General features: G+C 41.7%; 1 protein-coding gene across 1 annotated transcript in view; it reads left to right on the top strand.

Moving 5' to 3' along the window:
- Nucleotides 1-24,946, top strand: part of LMNB1 (lamin B1) — a 47,727-nt gene extending 22,781 nt beyond the window's left edge. Inside the window, exons 2-11 of the mRNA XM_080678735.1 lie at nucleotides 561-717; nucleotides 1,289-1,414; nucleotides 4,147-4,317; nucleotides 5,757-5,882; nucleotides 11,146-11,366; nucleotides 13,003-13,228; nucleotides 14,098-14,202; nucleotides 17,159-17,278; nucleotides 21,477-21,584; nucleotides 24,141-24,946. Coding sequence (XP_080534861.1) covers nucleotides 561-717; nucleotides 1,289-1,414; nucleotides 4,147-4,317; nucleotides 5,757-5,882; nucleotides 11,146-11,366; nucleotides 13,003-13,228; nucleotides 14,098-14,202; nucleotides 17,159-17,278; nucleotides 21,477-21,584; nucleotides 24,141-24,182 — 1,402 coding nt within the window. The 3' untranslated portion in view covers nucleotides 24,183-24,946. The remainder of the gene's footprint in view (nucleotides 1-560; nucleotides 718-1,288; nucleotides 1,415-4,146; nucleotides 4,318-5,756; nucleotides 5,883-11,145; nucleotides 11,367-13,002; nucleotides 13,229-14,097; nucleotides 14,203-17,158; nucleotides 17,279-21,476; nucleotides 21,585-24,140) is intronic.
- Nucleotides 24,947-25,403: the final 457 nt, after the last annotated feature.

The following is a 25,403-nucleotide window of genomic DNA, read 5'->3' as shown; positions in this document are numbered from 1 at the left end:
GGTACAGTGGGGGAACTTAGTGGTAAGACTGAAGGAATAGAACCCAAAACCACGATTGACTTTGCCTCCAGGCTGCAGGCCCCTCCGTGTGTTTGACGGCAATGGTGTGAGAGCCCCTTGTGGATGCGATAGCCAATAAGAAGTTAGAAGAAATTTCCGTTTTTGTTTTATTTTGATTCCTCCCCCTCAGTGCATCTTTATACAAGAAGAACTGAATTGTGATTTGACTAATAGATTAAGAAATATATGTAAAAAAAGAGTCTTCTTACAGAAACATGTAATTCTTTTTTATAGAACAAGGAGCACATGTGTTCTTTCCCAGAGTAACCAGGATTCTGGTACATTGGTCCCCATGGACTTCGTCAGGGAAATTACTGAAAGGGAAAGCTGTTGTCCACCCAAAACTTGAGATACAATGCTCCTGAACTGCTTCTCTGATTTTAGCAGGTTATGGCAGCTTTCAGATAAACGGCCTCTTCCGTTTCCTCCTAAGCAGGGTGGGAGAAGGCCTCAAGTCAGGGGTAGAATTTGATGTCTGTGCTTCTTCACTTGTCTTGCAGTTACGCTAAGAAAGAATCTGATCTTAATGGAGCCCAGATGAAGCTCCGAGAATATGAAGCAGCACTGAATTCTAAAGATGCGGCTCTGGCCACTGCACTTGGTGACAAGAAAAGTTTAGAGGGAGAATTGGAGGATCTGAAGGATCAGATTGCCCAGGTCAGTCACTGCTGCTCTTGAGCCATATTTGGCAGGGTAATTGCCTTACCTCTCGGTTGATTGATTTTTAAGTTTATTTTTTTATTTTAAAAAATTTATTTTGATTATTTTATGGCTTAGCTGATGGTCTTGAGGTAGCTAATATTCAAAGCACCTCCACTCTTCAGTCATTGTGTCTTGCTTATGATCCTTCTGCTTCTTGCTCTCAAAGCCCATTTCATTATTGTAACAAAATGTGAGGTCGGAAAAGAGAAGGTGTCATACAGAGCCCTACATACAGGAAAAGATGAAAGTGGTAGCTAAATCTTCGGCTTGCGTTTTGAAATGTAAGTCAGAAGTCTGTTCATTCCCTGTTGCCTGTTACCAGATTTGAGAGGTGTTTTGGTGTGGCACTCTGTGGGTGAGACAGCAACTGAATACACATTTAAGGATAAAAGTTACCATGAGGGACTCTCATACACTTGTAAATACATAGAAGTTGCAATACTTGATTGGATTCCATCCATCTCTATTAAGTTTATTACTATATGATTGCTGTATAATTTCCATCAATTCTTTTTCCTTATGTTAGTTGGAAGCCTCCTTGACTGCTGCCAAAAAACAGTTAGCTGATGAAACTCTACTTAAAGTGGATTTGGAGAATCGCTGTCAGAGCCTTACCGAGGACTTGGAGTTCCGTAAAAACATGTATGAGGAGGTAACGATGTATAATTTTACTTTTTCAGGGAATGGAGGGATCCCAAAAGGCTTTCTTATAACTCTATATGTAAATAATGGGAGAAATTTTGTAGGTAAATTTTTCAAGGCACTGCTGCTAAAAGGCTGCATATGAGAAAACAGGTATGATTTTACTTCATCTGATTTATAAAGGCGTAGTCACAGCAGTTAATTACTGTTTAAGCATTTGTATTAGTTGTGTATTACTGCCTAACAGATTACTCCAAAACTTAGCAGCTTAAAACCACAGACCTTTATTATTTCTCAGTTTCTGGAGGTCGGGATTCTGAGAGCTGTCTCACTGGATGGCTGTGCTTCAGGGTCTCTCCTGAGGTTACAGTCAGGCTTCACCTGGGCTGGAGGAACTGCCTCCCAGCTCATTCACAGGCTGTTGGCAGGAGCTGTTAGTTCAACAAGGGCTTCTCCAGAGGGCTGCTCACGATGTGGCTTCTCCCGAGAGTGGTGATGAGGGAGAGAGTAAGAGCAAGACAGAGGCCTCATTATCTTCTGGAAGCTAATCCCAGAAGTGATATATCTTCACTCTCCATCGTGCACTCTAACCATGACACAGGGCGTGAATACCAGAAGGCAGCAACCATTGGGAGCCTTCTTGAAGGCTGGTTCCCGTAGCATTTATAGCTATATGTGTATATTTTAAGATATCATTTGTAAGCCTTAACTTCTGTGGTCAAACCTTGGGGGTTGAAGGCAGCAAGTGTTGCCAAAAAAGAAGTAATAAAATTGGAGAAAGGGGAATGTATATTTCCTCCAAATTGAAGAGGGTTGGCATGAACCCAGAGCAAACATGCAGTTAAGTAATTAAATGATTTTAGAAGTAATATAATTTTGAAAACAACAAATAACAATTATTTGAAAATAGGAATTTATTGTATAAGTTAAATTTTTTAAAAAAAATATATTTTATTGATATTTCACAGAGAGGAAGGGAGAGGGATAGAGAGCTAGAAACATCGATGAGAGAGAAACATCGATCAGCTGCCTCCTGCACACCTCCCACTGAGGATGTGCCCGCAACCAAGGTACATGCCCTTGACTGGAATCGAACCCGGGTCCTTTCAGTCCGCAGGCCGACGCTCTATCCACTGAGCCAAACCGGTTTCGGCATAAGTTAAATTTTTATTGTAGAAAAATATTAGAAATCTGACCATTTTTATAATGATAGAGTATTAAAATAGGTATTGTTGGGACTAAGTGCACTCCCAACCATTCTGACTTTGGGAAACTCTTGAATTGTTTTTTAATTTAAAAATGAAATATCAATACTTGCTGTTTTTTTCTTCAAGGAGTGGAGAAGATCAAAATGGAATATTGTATGTAAAAGCTCCTTGTAAACTAGTGAATGCTACTATATACTTGTTAACGACAGTTTTGCTTTATAAATGGAGATATTTTTATATTAAGTTGACAACTTTTTTGTTTTGTTTTGTTAAAATTGTAATTTACCACTTATTCTGATGCTGTGCGTGGACTCCTTTCATCTCAGCTTTCTAATGTACATCGTTGGGGAACATCTTGTTAGTTTTTGCCTTGAAAATGAATTTAAAATATTCCTTTTTTTTTTTTTTTAACATGGAAGATCTAATTCTATTCCATAAATATACCTAAGTTCCTTATTAGGAACAGTTAAAAGGGCAAGAATGGAAGGAGAAAACCAGGAAGAGGAGGAAGGGAGGTAGACAAAGGGCAAAATTGTTAGTACGTGCTCAACATTTGCTGAACTAAACCTTTCATTTGCATGCTTTTCACTTCATTAAATAGATGTGAGCCCTGGGAGGTTAATAGCAGAACTAGAATTTGAACCTGGTTTTCTGGTTCTGTCCAATGCATTTTCCTCTGCAAAGAAGTGTTAAAAGAAAGATGAGGAAAGGCATAGGAAAACATTCGCAGTAAGATGATACAGGAACAAGAACTTCAGTGGGTTATACCCCCTCTTGTGGCCTCTTTAATTATTGTCATTAAAGAACGATCCGTTGTATTTTCAGAGCTGGAAGCTGGAATGAAAACTTGACTCCTGGGCTCGTGTTTCCAGACATTCTAGTTTTGGACAGTTCCTTAAAACATAGAGCAAAGGATTATGCCTACATTCTATTCTTTAGCAGTGAATTGTCATAAGTACTCAAGATAGTAAAGTGCTAATTGTTAAGGTTCTGTATCAGTTGGTATTGATACCTCCGCAGCAGCTCTTACAATAACTCATGTAAATTAGCTTGCTCTGTCTATCATTGCATCTTAGTATGTCTAAGAAAAGAGTTTTATTATGCACAAATCTAGTTGACGTTGTCCATACAAGTTTAACTTTTCATGTGGATTTTTCTCAGAGGTGTCCTTAGGATCATCAATATGACAATTTAGAAAACCGATTACTATTCGGTGTACATAGTTATGCATAATTGCATGGTACTTTAGTACATCTCCCAGGCCATTTCTTGCCTTCAGAGAAATAAATAGCTGTGCTACTGAAAAGAAATATAGAATTCTCAGGGCTTGAGATGCTGCCATTTCTTTATTAGTTTCATCCTTGAAATCTTCTGATTTGAAAATGAAGGCAAAAAACTATACTCACATGCCTGCTAGGACAGATGCGAGGGTGGGTGCCTAAACTCCAGGTGGCTCTGTGCCACTCACACTTGTACCAATGCAGCCATGGTAAGCAACTTGGTTTTATATGATTCCCTCCTCCCCACCCCCCAGGAGATTAATGAGACCAGAAGGAAGCATGAAACTCGCTTGGTAGAGGTGGATTCCGGGCGTCAGATTGAGTATGAGTACAAGCTGGCTCAAGCCCTTCACGAGATGCGCGAGCAGCACGATGCCCAGGTCAAGATGTACAAGGAGGAGCTGGAGCAGACTTACCACGCCAAAGTAAGGGTCGCTTCGGAGGGCAGGTTCAAACTCTGAGCCATGACCTCAGCCACCTGATGTTTGCTCTGTTCTAGTTTTTTTTTTTTTAAATTTATCTTTGTTGCTGCAAGTATTACAGATATCTCTCTTTTTTCCCCAGTGACCCTCCTTCTCCCCCACCCGCTACCCCCTGGCTTTCACCACATGCTAAATAAATGTTACTAGAAATTATTAAAAGGAAGTAGGATTATTTTAATTTTATCTGAGATGAGGGTTTATCTTTTTGTTCCACTGATCAGTCATGTCATGTCCTAGCAGTAAAACCCAAGACATCCGAAAACAGTTTTCTTTCAATAGCAAGGGCTAATCACGCCGTCCTGCGCATCCATACGATTATAAACGATCGCTGGGCTGCATATAGTTCTGACCTCCATGGCATCAGCGTACACACACTTGGGGCTTTTTTGAACAAAGGCCAATGGAAAGTCTGACATTTCTTCCTATGCCACTATTATTAATTGAAAAAATATTATAAAACTTTTGTATTAGTAGACCATGCAAAAATCCATCAAATCACCAACGAGTACAAGCTTTCCTAGGAAATGATTTTACCCCAATGCGGTAAATGTTACATGTTTTGATTAGAAAGAATTATTAGTGAAGATTTAGAAAATTAGGGTCATAGAGGTATTGAAAATAATTTCTGTTGCATGGCCTTACACTGTTCATGTACTTTTAATCCATTTTATGATGCAGTAGTTGGTTGGTGGAAGGGAGAGGTCCTTTAAGCCCCATATTCAATTGCCCAATACTTGTTCAGTGCGAGGCATTGTGCTGGGCAGAGGAGGAGCCAAAGTAAGGAGCGGTCCGTCACATGGGCTGTGGCCTCAAAGGGAACCAGGGGAGAGACGGCGTACATAAAAGTGTGCTGAGCACATGCAGAATAAATATTATGGGCATTTGGAGGAATAGGATATTGAAGTACCTGAGGAGCTGTTTTTTTTTTTTTTTTTTTTTTTTTTTGCTTCTGAAAGGAAGTGTTTCTGTCTGGTTTTAAGTAATTTATCAATTAGTGCTTTCTGCCTATTTTCTTTATATTCTGTATTATTTGGTGGGTTAGAGATATGCGATGTTTGTTTTCCTACATGGTTAAGGTGCTGCTGCCCAGTCTACTTTTAGCAGTATTAGCCGAGACATTAGAGATATAATGGACAAAATGTTGGAGTAATACACGTTGGGCAAAGACCCAGGTATGAGAGCATTGTTAAAGCTCATACATTGGAACACTTAAGGTAACCTTTCCCGTGTCAGCCAACTTCATGATGTTCTTCCTGTTTCATCAACCAGTTACCAGCAGGGCTGAGGTTTGAAATGAAATGCCTTGAGATGAATTATGCTTCCTCATTTGTGTGTTCCATTTCACATAGATAAGGCTGACTATCGTCTGCTTCTTCTTTTAGCTCGAGAATGCCAGGCTCTCGTCAGAGATGAACACGTCTTCTGTCAACAGTGCCAGGGAAGAACTGATGGAAAGTCGTATGAGAATCGAGAGCCTTTCATCTCAGCTTTCTAATCTACAGAAAGAGGTAAGTCAGCACCTTCCCCTACGAGGAACTGAAGATGAACTTGAAGCCACCTCCACCAGGGTAGCCCCCCTGGCTTTGCTCTGCTCAGTGCCACTTTTCAGAGAGGGTGGAGTTTGTCTGCGTTCACAGTGCCGCGCAGGTTTTTTCCTTTGCATTGCTAAACGTCCTCCGAGCAGAAGACTGTTATTCCTAAATTAGTAGATTAATCTGCTGCTCACCTTACTTACTTGGAAAGTAACCTCAGCTTCTGTTTTTCTTAAGGGAGGAAATTTGGTTTTAAACTTTCCACATCAGATTAAACTTCATCTTATTCTTGATTAAACTTTTCTTTTTCTTTATTTCTTTTCTCTGATTTTAGTGAAATCTTCTTCTTGATTATAAAACTGACAACATTTATTGCAGGAATTTAGAAAACAAAGTAGACAGTGACTTACATAAAATAAGGTAATATAAAAAAAATAAAATTGAAGCTTTTATAGTGCCTATATGTGAACTTTATTACTGACACCAGTAATTATTTTATTAAATTATTTTAGACCTATTTTGTCCTGGTAGTATTTTGAAGTTTTTATGAAACAGTAAGGCTAGAAGGACCTTTGAGTTCGCTCAGCCCGACCATAGACCTAGGTGAGTTTAACAACTCGTCCAGAGACTGCAGACTGATCAATGGGTTTCTTTCCTAGTTTCCAGTTTGTTAGTTTTTAAATGTTTTTATTGATTTTTAGAGAGAGGAAGGGAAAAGGATAGAGAGATAGAAACATCAAGGATGAGAGAGAAATGTCATCTGTTGGTTGCCTCCTGCACACCTCCTACTAGGGATCAAGCCTGCAATCCAGGCATGTGCGCTGATGGGGAATTGAACCAGTGACCTCCTGGTTCATGGGTCGATGCTTAACCACTGAGCTACACTGGCCAGGCTTTTTCTTTTTTCTTTTCTTTCTTTCTTTTTTTTTTTTTTTTTTTTAATATGTCCAATTCTTCACTTTACATCTCAATCTCTTCAAAGATTTTCTTTTAGGAATTTAATACTCTTTTTTTTTTTCCCGCTACAGCATCTTAACAGGTACCTTTCCAAAAACAGGCCTCTTTGTTCTTACTCTGACTTGACATTTACTACTTTTTCTCCATTTAATAAATTATATTCCAGCTGTCCCTTCTCCTGCAGTTTTAAGTTTCCCTAGCTTTTCTTATTCATGTCTTTGGCTGCTGTTTAATCCACTTGACTGGCCCATCAGATATGTGCCCATCCTTGCAAGTTTTTTTTTGTTAACTTCAGTTTTTTTGTTAACTTTCAGTTCAGTTAGGCAGGACCCAGGGGATTTTTGGAGCTAACTCCTTAGGAAATTGGAGAGGAGCACATCCTTCAAGCAGAACAGTTTTACATTTCTCTGTTCGGGGGAGGGGGGTGATCCTTTCCCCTGTTCATTACTGGTATCAGATTTTATGATAAATAATATACCTGGAGGAATATCTCCGTTCGTTGATAAATTTTAGCCTTAGAAAGATCATCAAAAACGAAAAGCCATCTCTCAGTGCTTTCCTATTGTACACCTTAATAGTATTAATGTTGAGTCATATCAGTTTCATCATGCTGCTTCTTAGGCCACAGAATTTCCTTTCAGTTATGACTCATGTTAGCGAAGTACTTCTTAAATTTTATTTAAAATGGACATAGCCTTTAAAATGCTGACTTTAGAAAATGTTTTTAAATACTACATGTTAGCAGTATTATGTTCTGGAATTAGGAATTTTACATATTGCTTACAGCATTTCTATCATTTCTATCTAGACTTTTTACTTTGGCCCAGTTAATTTGTTGGTCAGAGTCTCTTTGTATGCAGGCGTGTCCAGTGGCACTTTGAAAGCATGTCTAATTTTTGTTTTTCTTACACCCAGACTCTGGAAACTGCTATTGCAACTAGAGCATAATAAACTAGTGCAATAAATTCTTTTTTTTAAAAAAATATATTTTATTGATTTTTTTACAGAGAGGAAGGGATAGGGATAGAGAGTTAGAAACATCGATGAGAGAGAAACTTCGATCAGCTGCCTCCTGCACACCCCCTACTGGGGATGTGCCCGCAACCAAGGTACATGCCCTTGACCGGAATCGAACCTGGGACCCTTCAGTCCGCAGGCCGACGCTCTATCCACTGAGCCAAACCGGTTTTGGCAGTGCAATAAATTCTTACAAACTATAAAATAAAATAAAAAACAAGACCATTAGAGGTCAGTCATAAAAATTTTAGAGTTCGAGGTGGGATCTTACAGATAATTAGGCCTCTTCACTTTCCAAATGTGGATACTGGGTAAGTGAGTGCCAAGGGTCTCCTAAGTAGCTAACAGCAGAATTGGGAGGGAGAATCTAGGTCTGCTTCTCATGTCCTGTTCTATGTATTTCACACATAACAGATGCAGTGCAGCTATTTAAAATATAATTTAAATATTTCTATTTAAACTACAAAATGATTCAGAATAACTTTAAACCCTTTTTATCCTACATTTTGATTTTTCTCTCTTAAGGAACTCTGGAGCATCAACAACAGACTAATAGGGGCGTTTCAGGGTTTATACATCTAGGCACAGAGGTTCTCTCTGAATCTTGGGAACTTTACGTCTCATCAGCCCCTTTAGATTCCACCTTGTTGCCCGTTCTGTCTACCTCCCACATGGGAATAAGGTGAAGAGATTCATCGAAGAAGAGACATTTTTCACTTAGGTATATTTTTCTTTTAGAGGAAAGAACATATAAGAAACCTGAGAGGAAAAAATGTATTTCTCAGTTTATAGCATTGTTTTTGCAAATGCATCTAAGTGCAAGTTCTCAGAGGCAGGGATTATGTTTGGTATCACTATTATGAAGAAGGCCTGCTTCTGATACGGAATGTTAGATGCTGCTCTGAATTGTAATTAATTGATTGATTGATTATTTTTTAAACAACTTTTTTGGGGGTGTAATTCTAGGTTTACTGAAAAGTTGGAAAGATGGTCCACAGTTCCCCTGTCTCCTTCCCCCCGTTGCCCCCATTGTTAGCATTTTGTTCATGGTCAGAACTAAGACCTGACAGTAGCTAGACTCCAGACTGTTTGGGTTTCACCACATCTTCTATTACTGTCATTTTTCTGCTCCAGGGAACCCATCTCCCGAGTCTCCTGGTCTGGGACAGTTTCTCAGGCTTCCCTTGTTCTTTTTTTTTAAAATATATTTTTATTGATTTCAGAGAGGAAGGGAGAGGGAGAGAGAGATAGAAACATCAATGATGAGAATCATTGATTGGCTGCCTCCTGCATGCCCCCACTGGGCATATGCCCTGACCAGGATCGAGCCCGCAACCTGGGCATATGCCCTGACCAGGAATCGGACTGGTGACCTCTTGGTTCATGGGTCGACCCTCAACCACTGAGCTACACCCGGCTGGGCCCCTTGTTCTTATGATCATGACAGTTTTGAGGAGCACTAGCAGGCATCCTACAGACCAGTGGTCGGCAAACTCATTAGTCAACAGAGCGGCAAACTGCTATAGACTGTCCCCGATCTGGGTGTATCAGGTGCTTTTCTCCTGATTAGCCTGGGTCATGGGTTTAGGTGCCCTTCTTGTTGCATCACATCAGGGATACGTGACATCCACGTTACATCCCTGGTGATGTCAACCTTCACAGTTGGGTAAAGTGGGGTTTGCCAGGTTTCTCCACGACCAGATTACTGTTCTTCCCTCCCCACACTCATTCTTGAGCTGTCAGGGGTGAAGGGCAGGATTCAGCTCCACATCTTGAGGTGGACTGTCTGCATTTATTAACTGAACTCTTAAGTAGAGGTGTAGTTCTGCCCTATTGATACATTTATTTATTCATGTATTGGTTCACATCAGGGCGGACTCATGGATATTTTACTCGTTTGGTTATGATCCAGTACTACATCACTTTACCAGCTTCGGCCATAGGAGTTCTTCGGGTGGGTTGCCACAGCCCCCACTTTGGAGCACTTCTTTACTTCCTGGTACTCTGAGGTGCTGCAGGCTCACCTTGTATCTACCCTGCCCCCACCTCAGGTCTGCCATTTCTCCCAGCAGCCCTGGTTCTCCTTGCTGGAGAAGGCACATGCACACGAGATCGGGCTCTGAGTGTGCTCACTGGTACTGGGTGTCGCCGCTTCTTGGCCCTCCCGCAGGCAGAGCTAGGTCATCCATGAATGTATGCTAACCCGTGTTTGCGCACTTATTTGCCTCCTTGTATGTATGTTAAGCTAAATACAAATTCATACTGATGTCTCTGACTCCTGCCCTGTACCTCAGGGTTCATTTTAGGCTCCCTTTCTTGCTTACCTGTAATTTTTCTCTGAGAGTAAGAAACCTGGTGTCTTCTTTCCTGTTTACTTACTTGTTCAAGCCCAGTGTACATATAAAGCAGTTTCACAGTTTATTGCCCACGCCCCTGCGAGCAATAAATCTCCCTTGTGGAGCGCAGTGTGTCTGCACTGCGCAGCGTTCCTTTTATCTCTGGTCCCAGGGCCTCAGCTGTCCGTCAGTCTTTTTGAATTGATTACCTTTGTCACTCTCTGAGGCTACTGAGATGAATTCTGTCTTGGAGAAATATAGAGGAATAATTAGCTAGTGAGCCACAAGGTTTCTAAGATGAACTTCCTGGCATAGGATGTATAACTTCTCATTTTTTAAAATACCAAACATGAGGTTTTTATATTTGTGATAATATTTTGCAGAGCACTGTGTTGTTAGACTTTGCGGGCTGGGTGAGCACGAGAGAGCACAGCAGTCCCACAGGGACACTGTCCCTAAAGGGACAACCAGAGGCCCTGCGTCGTCCCCCAATCGTTCCAGCAACTCTCAGACTACCCGCCCCCATGTTTCCTTCTGTCAATGAGTTTCTCATCTTTCTAGTTCTTTACTTTTGTTGATTGATACTTCTGAGCTAAAAGGATTGTAGGGGAGCCAGACTTGACTTTCATTAAAACCATAGTTTAGAATTCTGTTTTATTTGGTCAAATATGGAAAAATTATATGTATGTTTATGACACATTTGATGGCTATATCTTTCTTAAAGGCATTTCCTGCAGACTGCATTTTATATTGGAGGAATTTTGGTTTTTAAATTCTTAAAATCAAAATCTCTTGCATTCTGATGTTAGACATTCCTTAGGATTCTATTTGCTTTCCAACCCAGGCAGTGGATCGTGGTTTAAAATAGCCGCCTGTGCTAATGTGGGAATGTTCCTCGAAAGTCAATGTGTTTTCCCTTGAATCTGCAGTCTAGAGCCTGCTTGGAGAGGATTCAAGAGTTGGAGGACATGCTTGCTAAAGAAAGAGACAACTCTCGGCGCATGCTGTCTGACAAAGAGAGGGAGATGGCGGAAATAAGGGACCAGATGCAGCAACAGCTGAGCGATTATGAACAACTTCTCGACGTAAAGTTAGCCCTGGACATGGAAATCAGTGCTTACAGGAAACTCCTAGAAGGCGAAGAGGAGAGGTGAGCAATTCAGGCATCTACCTTCCAGCCTACTTTTTGCCCCACCCTTTGAAGAGTAAATAGGATTGGGTTATATTTTAAAACAAGGTTAATTTTAAATATTTTCTCTGTCATTTCTTTTAACACTTAGGTGTTGAATGTTCATAGTAATAGATCATATTTCTATGTCAGCAATAAAAACTGTGGCTCAAGCAGTCTATTATTATTATTATTATTATTATTATTATTATTATTACTACTAGAGGCCCGGTCCACGAAATTTGTGCACGGTGGGGGGGGGGGGTGGTCCCCTCAGCCCAGCCTGCACCCTTTCCAATCCGGGACCCCTTGGGGGATGTCTGACTGCCGGTTTGATTGGGCCTAAACTGGCAGTTGGACATCCCTCTCACAATTGTGGACTGTTGGCTCCTAATTGCTCACCTGCCTGGTCACCCCTAACTGCTGGTCTGATTGCCCCTAACTGCCCCCCGCTGCTGGCCAGGTCGCCCCCAGCTGCCCCCTCCCTGCCGGCCTGGTTGCTCCTAACTGCCCCCCCCCCACCAGCCTTGTCATCCCCAACTGCACCGTCCCCCCGCCTCCCCCGCCAGCCTGGTCACCCCTTACTGCCCTCCCCCCCCCCCTCCGCCAGCCTGGTCGTCCCCAACTGCACCACCCCCCCACCCCCCCGGCAGCCTGGTTGCCTCTTTCTGCCCCACCCTCCCTGCTGGCCTGGTCACCCCACGCAGCTTGCTTGTCCAGTCATTTGGTCGTTCCTCACTAACCCCCCTGCCAGCCTGGTCATAGGCAGCCATCTTGTGAGGGCATGAGGGTCAATTTGCATATTACCTCTTTATTATATAGGATTATAATAAATGCTGAACTGTGTCAGGATGGAGTCTTTCCTTTTGAGATTTAAAAATGTTTTGATTTAATAAGTTGTAAAATATCACATTTGCTGAAAGAGACTTTATACTTACTTTTCAAATCAGGATTAGTGTATAAATCCTTTTAACACCTATTCTCAGAAAAATGTTCCAATAGAAAAGTGATTTAGAATAAAAAGCCATTGAATTTCAGTATTGCATACAGTTGTGATTATAATTTTGTAAAAAAGGAAAATGCAGGGATGACAAGATTTTAAAAAGTATAGTAAATATAACAATGTTTGTGTAGGGCAGAGGTGAGCAAACTTTTTGACTCGAGGGCCACAATGGGTTCTGAAACTGGACCGGAGGGCCGGAACAAAAGCATGGATGGAGTGTTTGTGTGAACTAATATAAATTCAAAGTAAAGGAGCGGAGGGGAGAGCAAGAGAACCGGATAGAACAGCCAGATCCGGCCCGCGGGCCGTAGTTTGCCCACGGCTGGTGTAGGGTGATGGTAGATGGGACGATTTCCTCCTGTTTTCCAAACCTTCTGCATTATGGTTATATTCTGTTCCTGGGGAAAGCATTCAAATTACTATTACTCTAAAGAAAATTGATGGTGGAGATCCTATCGCAAAGAAGTTTATCTTAGTTAAGATGTGCACTGGCTTTGTCTCACAGATCTCGAGTCATGTTTTGCTTTAGAAGTGCACGTGCAGGGTTTTAATATCCACTTTTAAGGCAGGAGGGGAAGTATGTTTCATAAACGGAGTATTCTGTTTCCTGTATAGATTGAAGCTCTCGCCGAGCCCTTCTTCCCGTGTGACAGTCTCACGAGCATCCTCAAGTCGCAGCGTGCGCACAACTAGGGGGAAACGGAAGAGAGTGGATGTGGAAGAATCAGAGGCGAGCAGCAGTGTTAGCATCTCTCATTCCGCCTCAGCCACCGGGAACATCTGTATTGAAGAGATAGATGTTGATGGGAAATTTATCCGCTTGAAGAACACTTCCGAACAGGTAAAAAACAACGCCCCCAACTTTTCCCCCAGCAAGACTTTGCTGACTGGTGGGCTATCTTGCAATTGTAATAGCTCCTGTCTTTATTTGGATTTAGTGGTCTTCACCTAAATTCATGGAGAAAGTATACATTACACCAGGAGGGGGACGTGGCGTTGGTGCGCTAAGTGGTTTGAAGATTTTCTTCATTAGCCCTTCCTTCCAGAAGAGCCAGGGCTTTTGTTCATTCCTTGTCATTTTGTCGCAGTGGCCTTCCCAAGGACAAACTATTGTTACTCCCCGCCCTCGTGAGATTTCTGAAAAACTTGGAGTGGGTGTGAATGGAGGATATTCTTTCACAGCCATTAGCTTCACGAAAAGAAGGGAATGTGAGCCAGACTCAGGTGTTTCCTTTCTAAATGAACAAGTGAACGAACGCTAATGCATCTGGACCACTTCTGCCCACATTTAATCTGCAGCGTTGTCGAAGTTGCTGTTTTGCTGAAAGACAAACCCATATTTTCTTTTCTTTTTTTGTCTCTTTTTTTATTTTAGAGGGAGGGAGAGTGAAGGTGAGAGGGAGAGAGAGGGAAAAGAAGAGGAAGAGAGAGAGAGAGAGAGAAACGTCGAAGTGAGAGTGAAACATCAGCTGGTTGCCTCCTGAATGTGCCCCTACTGGGGATTGAACCTGAAACCTTTCCGTGTATGGGACGATGCTCCAACCAAGTGAGCCACACTGGCCAGGGCACCATATTTTCTTTTTATAATAGGAAAATAGGAATCATGGGAGTCAGCCATAAAGCTAGATTAACTTCCTTTATAGACTCATTTGTTTGATTATTCCATAACTTTGTATTTGAAGTGGCCTTGTTTTATTTTCTTCTGAATAGGATCAACCAATGGGAGGCTGGGAGATGATCAGAAAAATTGGAGACACATCAGTCAGTTACAAATATACCTCAAGATATGTGCTGAAGGCAGGGCAGACTGTTACAGTAAGTGAATTTAGTCATCATTTAACTTCATTGTCTTACCTAACGAAGTATTTCAGGAATATGTTAGGCTTAAAGAGAAGCATTTTAGAAATGGGCATTAAAACATCTTTGACATTATTAGGAAATCACAGATGCTATTAAAGGTTTTAAAAGTTCTGTGTTATTGAGAGTTGCAGTTGTCTATTAAAAGTGAAAGAATTGACCTATGAATTCTTTCTATTTTGTCCACACGAGTAGATGTAAAACAGCTGTCTCCTGACTGATAATTGGAGCCCAGGGTCATTGAGAAGATACTGCTTGGCACCGAGAACAGTTAGGAAGACCATCTGTTACGCTGGGATCTGTCTTACAGCAACAGCCTTTAGTCTCAGAGGAGCATCTGGGCAGTGTTCAGTGTCCAGGCCTCACTCACCTTGGTCACCGTCCCTAGTGCTGGGACAGGGACTACCTAACGTTCTCAGTAGAGGTCATTAGGTGATAGGCACTGCTTAAAGAGCCACTCCTTTAAACATAGTATTTTACCAAAAATAGTATTTTTCCAAAAGTTACATGTGGCTTTTACATAATATCAAAGACTCTAGATTTAGAGAGATGAGCTATGTGCCATTCTGATTTGTCTTGATTTCTGAATGGTTCTCTATTGCTGTGTTCTGAAGCACTGCATCTTCACTAGTGACTACATATCATTTGCTCATTTTTAGAGAATTTTTATTGATCAAGCACAAGGTTCCTTTGCTCTAGCTTAGTAAGTAGATTTAGCAAACAATATGTTAGCTTTGCTAGAGATCTTTAACAAGTTACTGTTCTCATCCCTAAAGAATGTAGAGATGGCTCTTTTTATCAATTCTTTTAAAAAATATTAAACATGTTTTAAATTTTGATGGATATAAACCTTAGTGTCTAAGATCAAAGGCTCAAGAGGTTAGAACTTACCTTTTAAAAGTGTATTCATAGAGCTTGATGCCACATTGTGAAAATATCAGATGCTAATTTTATAATCATGGGTAAAAATGGGAACCAATACCCTAACTACATTATCCTTTCCTCCCCTTTCTACTATAGTGAGAAAATTGCTCAGTTTTTATTATTTGTCTTATGGAAGCTGCATAATGTAGTGGAAAGTATCTAACATTTTAATTCAGAAGGTTCAGATTTGAGTGTGCTCTCTATCTCTTTAAAGTAATGTGAAGCCATTATGCCAATCACTGCATTTTCCACTGCATATAGTTCTGCAGGACTAAACAGATATACATTCTGTAGGGTGAGGGGAGAAGCCAGTTGTCATACAAAATACTGGAATACTTTTTTTTTTTCTCTAGTCAGTAGCATGAAATGTGAGAAGAAGCTCTTTGTATCATGGTAGTGATAAGTGATTAATCTATAAAATTGTACGAGGTGATAGCAAAGATGAGTTTAAAACTCTATAACAGAAATAAGAGAGCTACACAGGTAATTGTAAATTTTCTTGTAGCCACATTATAAAAAGTAAGGAAAGATGTGAAATTAACTTTAGCACTACATTTTATTTAACCTGATATATCCAAAATATTACCATTTCAACATGGGATCAATATAAAAAATTATGTCAGATAGTTTACTTTTTTTTGAACTGAGTCTTCCAACTGATGTCCTTCCTGCATATCTCCATTTGGACCAGCCACACTTCCAGTGCTCACAGCCACATGTGGCTGCCATAACGAACAACTCGGCTCTGGGACATATTTATTACTTTTAGGTTAAATTACCCAGTAAGATTGCTGATATTTTATGATTATTATTAACAGGAAACCAACCATGCGATTCCATGTGGACTAGTGAAAAGTATTGCTCGCAATTAGGAAAACACTATCGTTCCACATAATCTGGAAGTCTGCCCAGATGCATTCCTTTTCCAGTTTTCTCCCAGTACATGCCCCCTGGCCCTTGCCATGTGTAATGCCGATGGAAGGCCTGGGAGCTGCAAGTGGGCATCTGACGAGGAAGGGCTCCTCATCAGTAATTCATAGATTTTTTCCGCATTTGAAAGTATACTGGCCTAGACCATCTCCAGTCTTCTTCTGCCATCAGATAGCCCGTTGTGTTGTAAAACAAGTTACTGGTAGAGAACTTTCCTATTTTCATGTGGTTCTTTAGGACAATCAGGACAGGTCGCCATGTCCTTAAGGTGAGGACACTGAGGCGTAGAGGTGTAGTGACTTGTCCAGGATTCACACCTACGTTTTCTACTCTTTACCCATATTCTTCTGCCAGTAAGTACATTAAAAATAGGGCAGAATTTTCATGCTGATGAAAGGGAAAATGTGATTGTTTTCTTTGTTTTGCTTATTTCAATAGCAGTCATATTCCTGTATCTTTTTGGAGTTCCATTTCACACGGTTCCTGGTTGAAGACATACCACTGTCCATGAGTATTCTTGATAGTCCTGAGAGAAGTTAGTCCTTTCCTTGATCCCTGCTGCAGGCAGCTGGAACACAGATACTGTGGGAGGGGTCAGAGGCTCCCTTCACATGAACTCAGAGAGCTAATAGAATGCTGACAGTGAGAGCTCAGATTCACTGAGCAAGCCAGCCACTCCATGTGGGTGGGTAATTACTTGTCCTGAACAAAAATTTCAATCTTCTGGGTACCATTTCTGTCCCACTTTATGGATGACAAAAGTAAGGTAACTTTCTCAAGGGTAAGCTGACATGCAGAGGAGCTAGGATGTGAATGTAGGCAACTTTACTTCCGAGCCCCGTGTCATCATTTTCATTTATCAGATGAGGAAGCTGAAGCCTAGATAAGTTCTGCGGGTTCTCCTTGACATAGCTAGTTAATATAGCAGGTCTGGAGCTAGGGCACAGGTCTGAGGCTTTTAGAATCAGCCCTACTGGGTGTTCAACTCTCTCATAATGTTGCTGTCATTGGCGTGCAGATATGGGTTCTGAGTAGACTGATGTCCTGGTTTTGTTTCCAGATCTGGGCTGCAAACGCGGGTGTCACAGCCAGTCCTCCCACCGACCTCATCTGGAAGAACCAGAACTCCTGGGGCACTGGCGAAGACGTGAAGGTCATCCTGAGAAATTCTCAGGGAGAGGTATGGCCATTCATTTTATCAGCACCACTACCATGTCCACTTCACCTGAAAGTTCATCACACAAGTGTGATTTCTTTCAAATAAAAAAGTGACTGATTGCTTAAATCAGACTAGGGCTGCCGCATAATTCAAGGAGACGCTGACTTCAGACGTGGGGATGCAGTATGAGTGTCAGAGTCCTGGCTGGTGACAGCAGCGGCTCAGTGAGCCTGGCCAAGCCTCTGTCCCCATGCACACGGCTGTGTGCCCTTGGCAGCTTCCTTCACTCGCTTAGTTTTCTCTAAAATGGAGATAAGGCAATATAAGTGAGCTAACATTAATATAATGAGAGCAACAGAAATGAGACAATCCTGGGAGATGCTTGGAACAGCATCTGGCCTCTATGAACGCTAATGTTACCAACCTTGTCACTGGCTGTCAGTGTGTGTGAAACTGTGAATTTGAAGACTGTGGAGTTTGAAGATCTGCTTGATGTGTATGTTTTCAACATGTCAGTCTTAGATTTCTTGTCAAAGCACCTTACCCATCCCCAAATGTCAGGTAAAGTCACCTGGTTCCCCCCCCCCCCCCCCCCCCCCACACACACACCCTATACCCATGAGTGCGCTCGCATGCACCAGGAGATACAAGTGTCTGTGGGAGGGAGTGGTCTCAGGCAAATCCCAGTGTCCCGAGGGCTGCTTCTTTCCTGAAGGGCCAGGTGCAGGCCTTGGGCCCTACCCTGTGCTGGCCAGATGGGCCCCTCACTAGAGTAGTAAGTACATTGAGGGCAAGGACCTGTTCTCATTTTTTCCTGGCATTGTGCCTGGCACACAATAGGCATTCAGTAAGAATTTCCTGGACACATTTTTATAAAAATCAAACATGGAACTTCACTTAAGTTCAGAGAAATAAAGTGATTAACAGAGCTGTCATGGGGCTGAGGTATTGGCATAGGAAGTCCCGTGCCGGCCCCCTTCCCATCCTCCCTCACTGTCAGCGCGCTGATGACTAGACTGCTCCACGCAAGGAACCCGCTGAAGGATGCCGAGCGCCCCTGGTCTCAGGCTGAGGCTGGGAATGGAACGGCATCTGTCTTGTCTGTAGACCTTAGTCTAGCTGTGTTAATTTTGGGGGTGCATCTGGGACTCTCACCTCCAAATGCCTGCTGGGTTCTCCGGGTCGGGGAGTGCTTACAGTGCCCTCAGTAATTCACAGGCTTCCAGGTGCGGGGTCTCCCTGCTGTTTGTCCGCGCGGCCCTGGCCTGCTGCCTGCAGCCCTTTGGAGTCCTTCCCAGCGGTCGCTGGTGCCGCCGCCTCAGTGCTAGGATTTCCGTAGCTCCTGGGCTGGTGGTTTCCCTGTAACTGAAATGGGCAGAGCACACGTCTCTTTCGGAACACGTAGGAGCGGTGTTCGCTCAGATTGTAAGGCAGATGAAATCGGCTTGTGTGAGCCGTGGAATCTAGTTGCCACCCAGAGCGTTCTTTTCTGTGTGAAAAGGTGTTCCAAGTTAGATGTAATCTTAGCAGGAGGATGTTAGGAATGCAGCAGGTTCAAAAACCCACACTAGAGATACGATGAGTGAATAAAGCAGGTGCCAGACAGAGCCTGGGATGGGTCTTGAGGTGGTACCCTCAATGACGTTTCCATGAAGCGAACGGAAGCTAAGGTTTCCCTTCATAATTAGACCACTGACTGTCAGATCTGTTGGTTGGTTTGTCTATTTTTTTTTTTCTTAAACAAACGATTGCTTCCTGTTTGCTAGGCTCTATTAGTGACTTCTGTCAGCAGCAGGGGCGGTATCACAATATAGTTACTGATTCCTGTGACTTGTCACGAGTACTTTTGTCAGCTATTTAATTCTGCAAGACTGTGTTTATTAGTAGGTCCCAGACCATGTTTGCAACGATCTGTATTCATCACCATAAAGACCACTTTTTTGTAACCTTGAAAGTAATTGGCTCAAGTCAGTTTCATTTTCTGTGCCTATTTTCTTCTTGCTGAGTCATGGAAAATGTCAGAAAACCCAATTAGACTGGCTTTAAAAGAATGGGAATATGTGGGCTTACAAAACAAAAACTCCAGAGATAGTAGGCTTGACCCATGGGCTCACCCAGTGTCTCACGGGTCCTCCTGTTGTCTCTGCTTCCTGCGTGTCTCCCTCATGGATTCAGGATGGCTGCTGGCTGCCCTGGAGCTGGCTTGGTATGGGAAAGAGCGGCTTCCCGTGTCTTACTGTGCCAACCTGGGTCACGTGCCCGCCTCTAACCCAGTTCTGGGGCCAGGAGGACAGAGCTGGAGCTTGAGCCTCCCTCCCACTCTACGGAGGGGTCGTACTCCATGGGACAGATGGGTGTCCAGTGAAACTGGGGCTCTGACAGAAATGAGGGAGGGAGTGTTGGATGATTAAAAACACAGAAAATAAAATGTCTTTGTATGAGGGAAATAAAAAATAAAGCAGTGTCTCTGTACCTTGCAGAATATAGGCACAACTGAAATTTATCTATGAAAATGATTACTTCCGTATACAGCGATATCATAACTTAACCATTGGCTCCTCCATTAACAAAAACGTCCTGAGTAGTTATACCCCAGAAAACAGTAAATGCTATATAGCTCAGCCGCCATAAGCTAGAATGTGAAGAATCTGCAACAGATTTTGAAAAAATCTTTCCTTATTTTAAGATGAGTTGAGGAAAGCTGGGTACTTCAAAAGCTTTTTGAGAATCTTTTCTGTTTTGTATGTATGCCACAATCTCCCAAATGATATCTTAGCTCCAAGAATTGTAATTGTTCTAAATTACACTTTGGTTAACGCAGGCAGATACTTGTGAAATGGCTCCTTGTATGTGTAGACATAGATCACTCTCACAGAATTGAAGTTTCCAGCTAATTGGGAGACTCAAAATGGTCCATCTTTCCTGGCCCTGCCACAGTTATCAAAATTCCCACAAAATGCTACCATACTCCCTTACTTCACTCACAGACTGTATCCTTGGACGTATTTAAAATAGAAGCTCATTGCTATGTCACTTTTGGTTTTCTTCTTCTGCCATTTTAAACTAGCTGGTCTGTGTTAAATTTCAGATAAGCTTTCACTGACATCATGTTAGCGCCTTCCTCTTCCTATAAAGGAGTTATCGTGCTTGAGTGACGCTAGGACACGGGACAGCGTGAATTAGGTGCTCCGAGCACTCCCGGACACTCACTAACCCCTGCCAGCTCATCAGGGTAGCCTGGAGCTTAAATGGAATCACTGCTGCATCCGTGCGAGTCAGCAGTCCCTACAGGAAAGGCAGTAGGAAATGGGGATGGCTACTTTCTGTCCCATTGACAGTGAACGACGGGTGGTCCATTTTATGTGTGGAATGCACTGGCACTTCACTAGTGTGTTATTATTAGTGAACAGTGCTCATTGGTCTTGATTCCATTTCATTCAAGAGGAGCCAGTTGCTGAAGGAATGAAAGGAGCTCGTCCTTTTCTTCTCACTCATCAGGGAATCCTGTTGCTGCCATGGCCCCTGAGATCACAGTAGCTGGCCTCCAACTTCATTAAAAAAAAAAAGTATATATATATATATATATATATATATATATATATAATTATATAAAAAGTATATATATATATATATACATATATATATATATATATATATATACACTTTTGGCTGGGAGATGGTGTTCTGAGGGTATATTGATTTTTAGAGTGAGAGGAAGGGGTGGGGAGAGAAACATTGATGTGAGAGTGAAACATCCATTGGCTGCCTCCTACACACACCCCCTACTGGGGATGGAGCCTGCAACCTTTAGGTGCACGGGACAATGCCCAACCAACTGAGCCATACCAGCCAGGACTCCAGCTTCATTTTATTCAGCATTTATTTAGCACCTTCTTTTTGCTGGAGCCAAGTGAGAGCCTTACTCTGCATTCACGTGGAGTGTTATAAGAATTCAATCTGCCAAATCACTTACAGGATTTGGAGTAACAGAATGGGATAAAAGCAGTGGGACCTTCTCAGCAAGCATTTCAAATTGGATACCAGTAGCTTCTCTGCAGGGAATATTGAAGATCTAAGAACTGCTTCTGATTATGCAAAAACTCCTGTTCAGTAGCTAAAGCTACTGATGAGCCACTTTAAACAAAGTCCCTGATGTAGGAATGCTATTTCTTAAACTTACGTGTGGCTTCAACTTAAATCAAACTACTCTTGCTTTTAGGAGGTGGCTCAAAGAAGTACAGTCTTTAAAACAACCATACCGGAAGAGGAAGAGGAAGAGGAAGAAGCAGCTGAAGTGGCTATCGAGGAAGAACTTTTCCACCAGCAGGTATTACTTCAATATATTTGCTTTAAACTTTATTAATGAAATTACATGAAAACCAAAACCAATAGTGGAGTTTGGTTATTCCCTTGTGCTTGATGAGCCAGAACAGTGATCTACAAGTGGGGGCTGCTTTTCCTGAGGAGATACTCAGGATAGTACATCAGGTTACTGCAAGAAAATGTTGGCATGCCTTTTTAAAACATTGTTTTCTCATAATATCCAATTTCAGTTTTGTCTTGTGTTTGTTTTTTTTAATGTACATAATACGGTAGGACATGTGTGACACTTATTAAGCATATGTAATTAGAATGCATGCTCAAAATTATTTACTTAAGGATTCTGTGATTGAGAAGTTTACACCTCTAAATTAGAGTAAGCATCTGCATGTAAACTTAAAAAAAATAACAAAGAGCAATATTCGGCTTCAGAAGGAAACAAAATTGATGCTATATTAAGTTCTTAATCATCTAATTGCAAGATAGGTTGTAGCTGGTGCTTGGGCTTTTGAGAGCCCTTAAAATAAAGAAGCTCCAAATTTGATTCTAATTAAGTTGGAATTATTAATAACTAATGAGCCTTCAGTTTATATTCTCAGGCTGCTTGAGTCTGATCATTAATCAAAACTGCTATTTCCATAAGACTATCCCCAGATTGGTAGACCTGTTCGTTTTGCTTTATGAGTCCCAATCCTGCTCCAAATGAACATTATCTTACGTGTGTAGTCCCCATGGTGGAGAATCACTTGAGGTGGGTTATTTGAGGTAGAATGAACTTTTGGCCTGGATACTTCATACATTTCAGGGACTATTTCAGAATAGATACTTTAGACTTGGCTTCACTGAGAAACAAGCTCCAGATCCATTTCCCGCCCTTAAAGAACCGTTGTAATGACTGGGAGTAAAATAACAATGTCAGATATCAGCGTGAGCTGTCATCGGCTGGCCGCTGGAGAGAGCTCTCTGGGCCCCTGGAGTAGCTGAGATCTCCGGGAAATCTGCTTGTCCAGTATTTTGAAGGACGGGCAATTGTTTGGGCATGAGACGCAGATGATGGTGTTCTGAGGGTGTTTGAATTATTTGTTGTTACATTGACAAACCACCCCAAAACTTAGTGGCTTAAAACAATGGTTTTTTCCTTCCCATGATTCTGTGGTTCGACTGGGCTCAGCTGGGAGATTATCTTGCTTCCCGTGATGGAGACTGAGTTAATCAAGCAGTTGCTGGGAGCTTGGCTGGGGCTGGAATGTGCCTCACATCTCTTTCCATGTGGCTGCGCATCATTCAGTAGTTCAGCCCAAGCTCTACAACGTGGCAGCTCCTTCCCAAGAGGGTGAAAACAAAGAGTGCTGGATCCCTTACAGGCTAGGCCCAAGTATTCTCCCAGCCAAAGCAGTTAGTTATAAGGTCGGCTCCAGGTGAGGGCCAAAGTCTCCACTCTTTCCTTAGGGGAGGCGCGGCAGAGTTTGTGGTGATCTTTAGTGCGCCCGGGGGGCATGTAAGACACAAGCACGAGGTGTATCGGTGCATCCAGTTGTGTTGCAGGGTATGTGAGAGAGAGGCGAGGTTGGAAGGTGGCAGAACACCCAGGCAAGTAGCAGCTGCACACTTTGAAGCAGAGGGGAAATTGAAACTACAAGGCATTGAATCTACAAGGGAGATTGCAGAGGTACAGAGGGACTGTTCCTTTTTTTTTAAAAAAAAAAATCATTTAGAGAGAGAAAGGAAGGAGGTGGGGGCGGGGGGGAGAGAGATAGAGATTTGTTGTTCCACTTATTTATGCATTCCATTCAGTGGTTGGCTGTTGTTTGTGCCCTGACCTTGGTGTATCGGGATGACGCTCTAACCAGCCGAACTACCGGCCAGGGCACTGAGGAACTATTAAAATGCAGATTCATTAAGGCACAGTGGCTGAACTTGAGGGTGAGAGAAGGAAAACAGAAGTTAAAGATGTGTGAGGTTTTTAGCTTTTGTGATCAGAGAAAATAACATCAAGGTTCAGAAGACGGGAGATGGAAGGACAGATCAGCTAGTTTGACTTCACGGTAGTGAACGAATCCAGTGGCCTTGCAAGTTGATGGGAAGTTTTTCTGGTGACTTTCACATTTGAGGATGAACCCAATGCAAATGCTTCAGGACGGAACGTTGAGGAACCAGGAACATTGAGGAGCCAGCCGGCGAATTCTCTGATGTGGTTGTTTAGAATGGAGTCCATCGATCTCTTTCCTAACTTATGAAAGGAAGTTAGTGAACAGTGGTTTTCAACTTTGGTTGCATATTAGAATTACTTAGGAACATTAACATTTTATGTAAATAGATTCTCATTTAATTGATCTAGGGACCTAGATCAGAATTTATTTTCTTTAAGCTCCTTAGTGTAGCCAGAGTTGATAATCACTGTGCTGGAATTTGTTAGTTTTCTGGGGAAGAATTCCTTAAGGGACAGATGAAAAAGGGTAAGTGAGAAATGATGAGGGTCCACTTGAAGATATGGATTTGTAGCATCTCTCGTTAAAATACTGTGATCCACTTTCTTAGCATTAATTTCTCTTTTCCTCATCAGGGAGCCCCTCGAGCATCCAATAGAAGCTGTGCAATTATGTGAACTTCTCAAGTCGACTGTCTTCCTCGAAGTAAAGAAGGATGGTAATCCTTACCTACATACAGTGCAGAGCCTTCTCAGAAGCACAGAATATTTTTATATTTCCTTTATGTGAATTTTTAAGCTGCGAAATGATGGCCTTAATTTCCTTTTTTGACACTGAAAGTTTTGTAAAAGAAATCATATCCATACACTTTGTTGCAAGATGTGAATTATTGACACTGAACTAACTGTACTGTTTGGAAAGGGTCCCTCAAATTTTTTGACATTTTTTTGTATGTGTGTTTTGTTTTTTTTTAAGTTCTTATGAGAAGAGAAGGGGAGGGAGGGTCAATAAACCACTGTGTGTTTGGGCATAATTTGAAGATTGCTCCATCTAGATTAGCAATCTGCTCTTGACTATTCTCTGCTACATATAACGGTGCTGTGAGGGAGGGGGAAAGTGTTTTTCAATATATCGCAATTTTGTACTGAATTTTTTTGTAATAAACAATCATGGCTACAATTTTTTTTAATAGAAAAGAGAAATTTTGTAAGATGGCAATATTAACCTAATCATGTAAGCACCCTGGATGAAGGATTCCACAAAACTTTGTTTTATGGTTATTTCTTCTCTTAGATTCTTAATTCACCAGGGGTATGGGGGCAGGGAGGGAAAAGGGAGGGAGGGTTTCTCTTAAAATGGGTTAGTTATGTTTTTTTAAGATAGTGTAACTTGCTTAAATTTCTTATGTGACATTAACAAATAAAAGGCTGTTTTAATATTAATCTACTGTCTTTTTTAACTTGTGCTCAGTGCTTTATGCTTTTTAGCTTATTTAACAATAAGTCTTAAATGGGAACATAGGTCAGACAGTGGGAGAAGTCATTGAGGAAGACATTCCTTTTATTTATATTTTATTTTAAATTGATTTAAGAGAGAGGAAGGAAGAGGCAAAGGAAAAATGTGGATATTATACTTCTATAACCTAGTTTTACTGCCTTTTAAAATGGCAAAAAGATATTACTTAAAAGCCACCTTTTGAGGGATAAGGTATGAGTGATATGAAATACAGGTAGGCGTGTGCTGTGGCGGGGGTACCTTTGTTAGGTATCATGGTAATTGGGGTGTTGTTTGTTATGGGTTTGGGGAAATTTTGTCTTGTGATTGCTTTAGCTAAGTGAGTTCATCTTACTGAACGTGGACTATCTGAACCATACCTAACAGAAGATAACATTTTAGGA

This window comes from Plecotus auritus (genome assembly GCF_963455305.1).
Source record: "Plecotus auritus genome assembly, chromosome: 7".
Taxonomy (NCBI): domain Eukaryota; kingdom Metazoa; phylum Chordata; class Mammalia; order Chiroptera; family Vespertilionidae; genus Plecotus; species Plecotus auritus.
The sequence above is the reverse complement of the archived record's forward strand: the minus strand, read 5'-3'. Positions and strand labels throughout refer to the sequence as shown.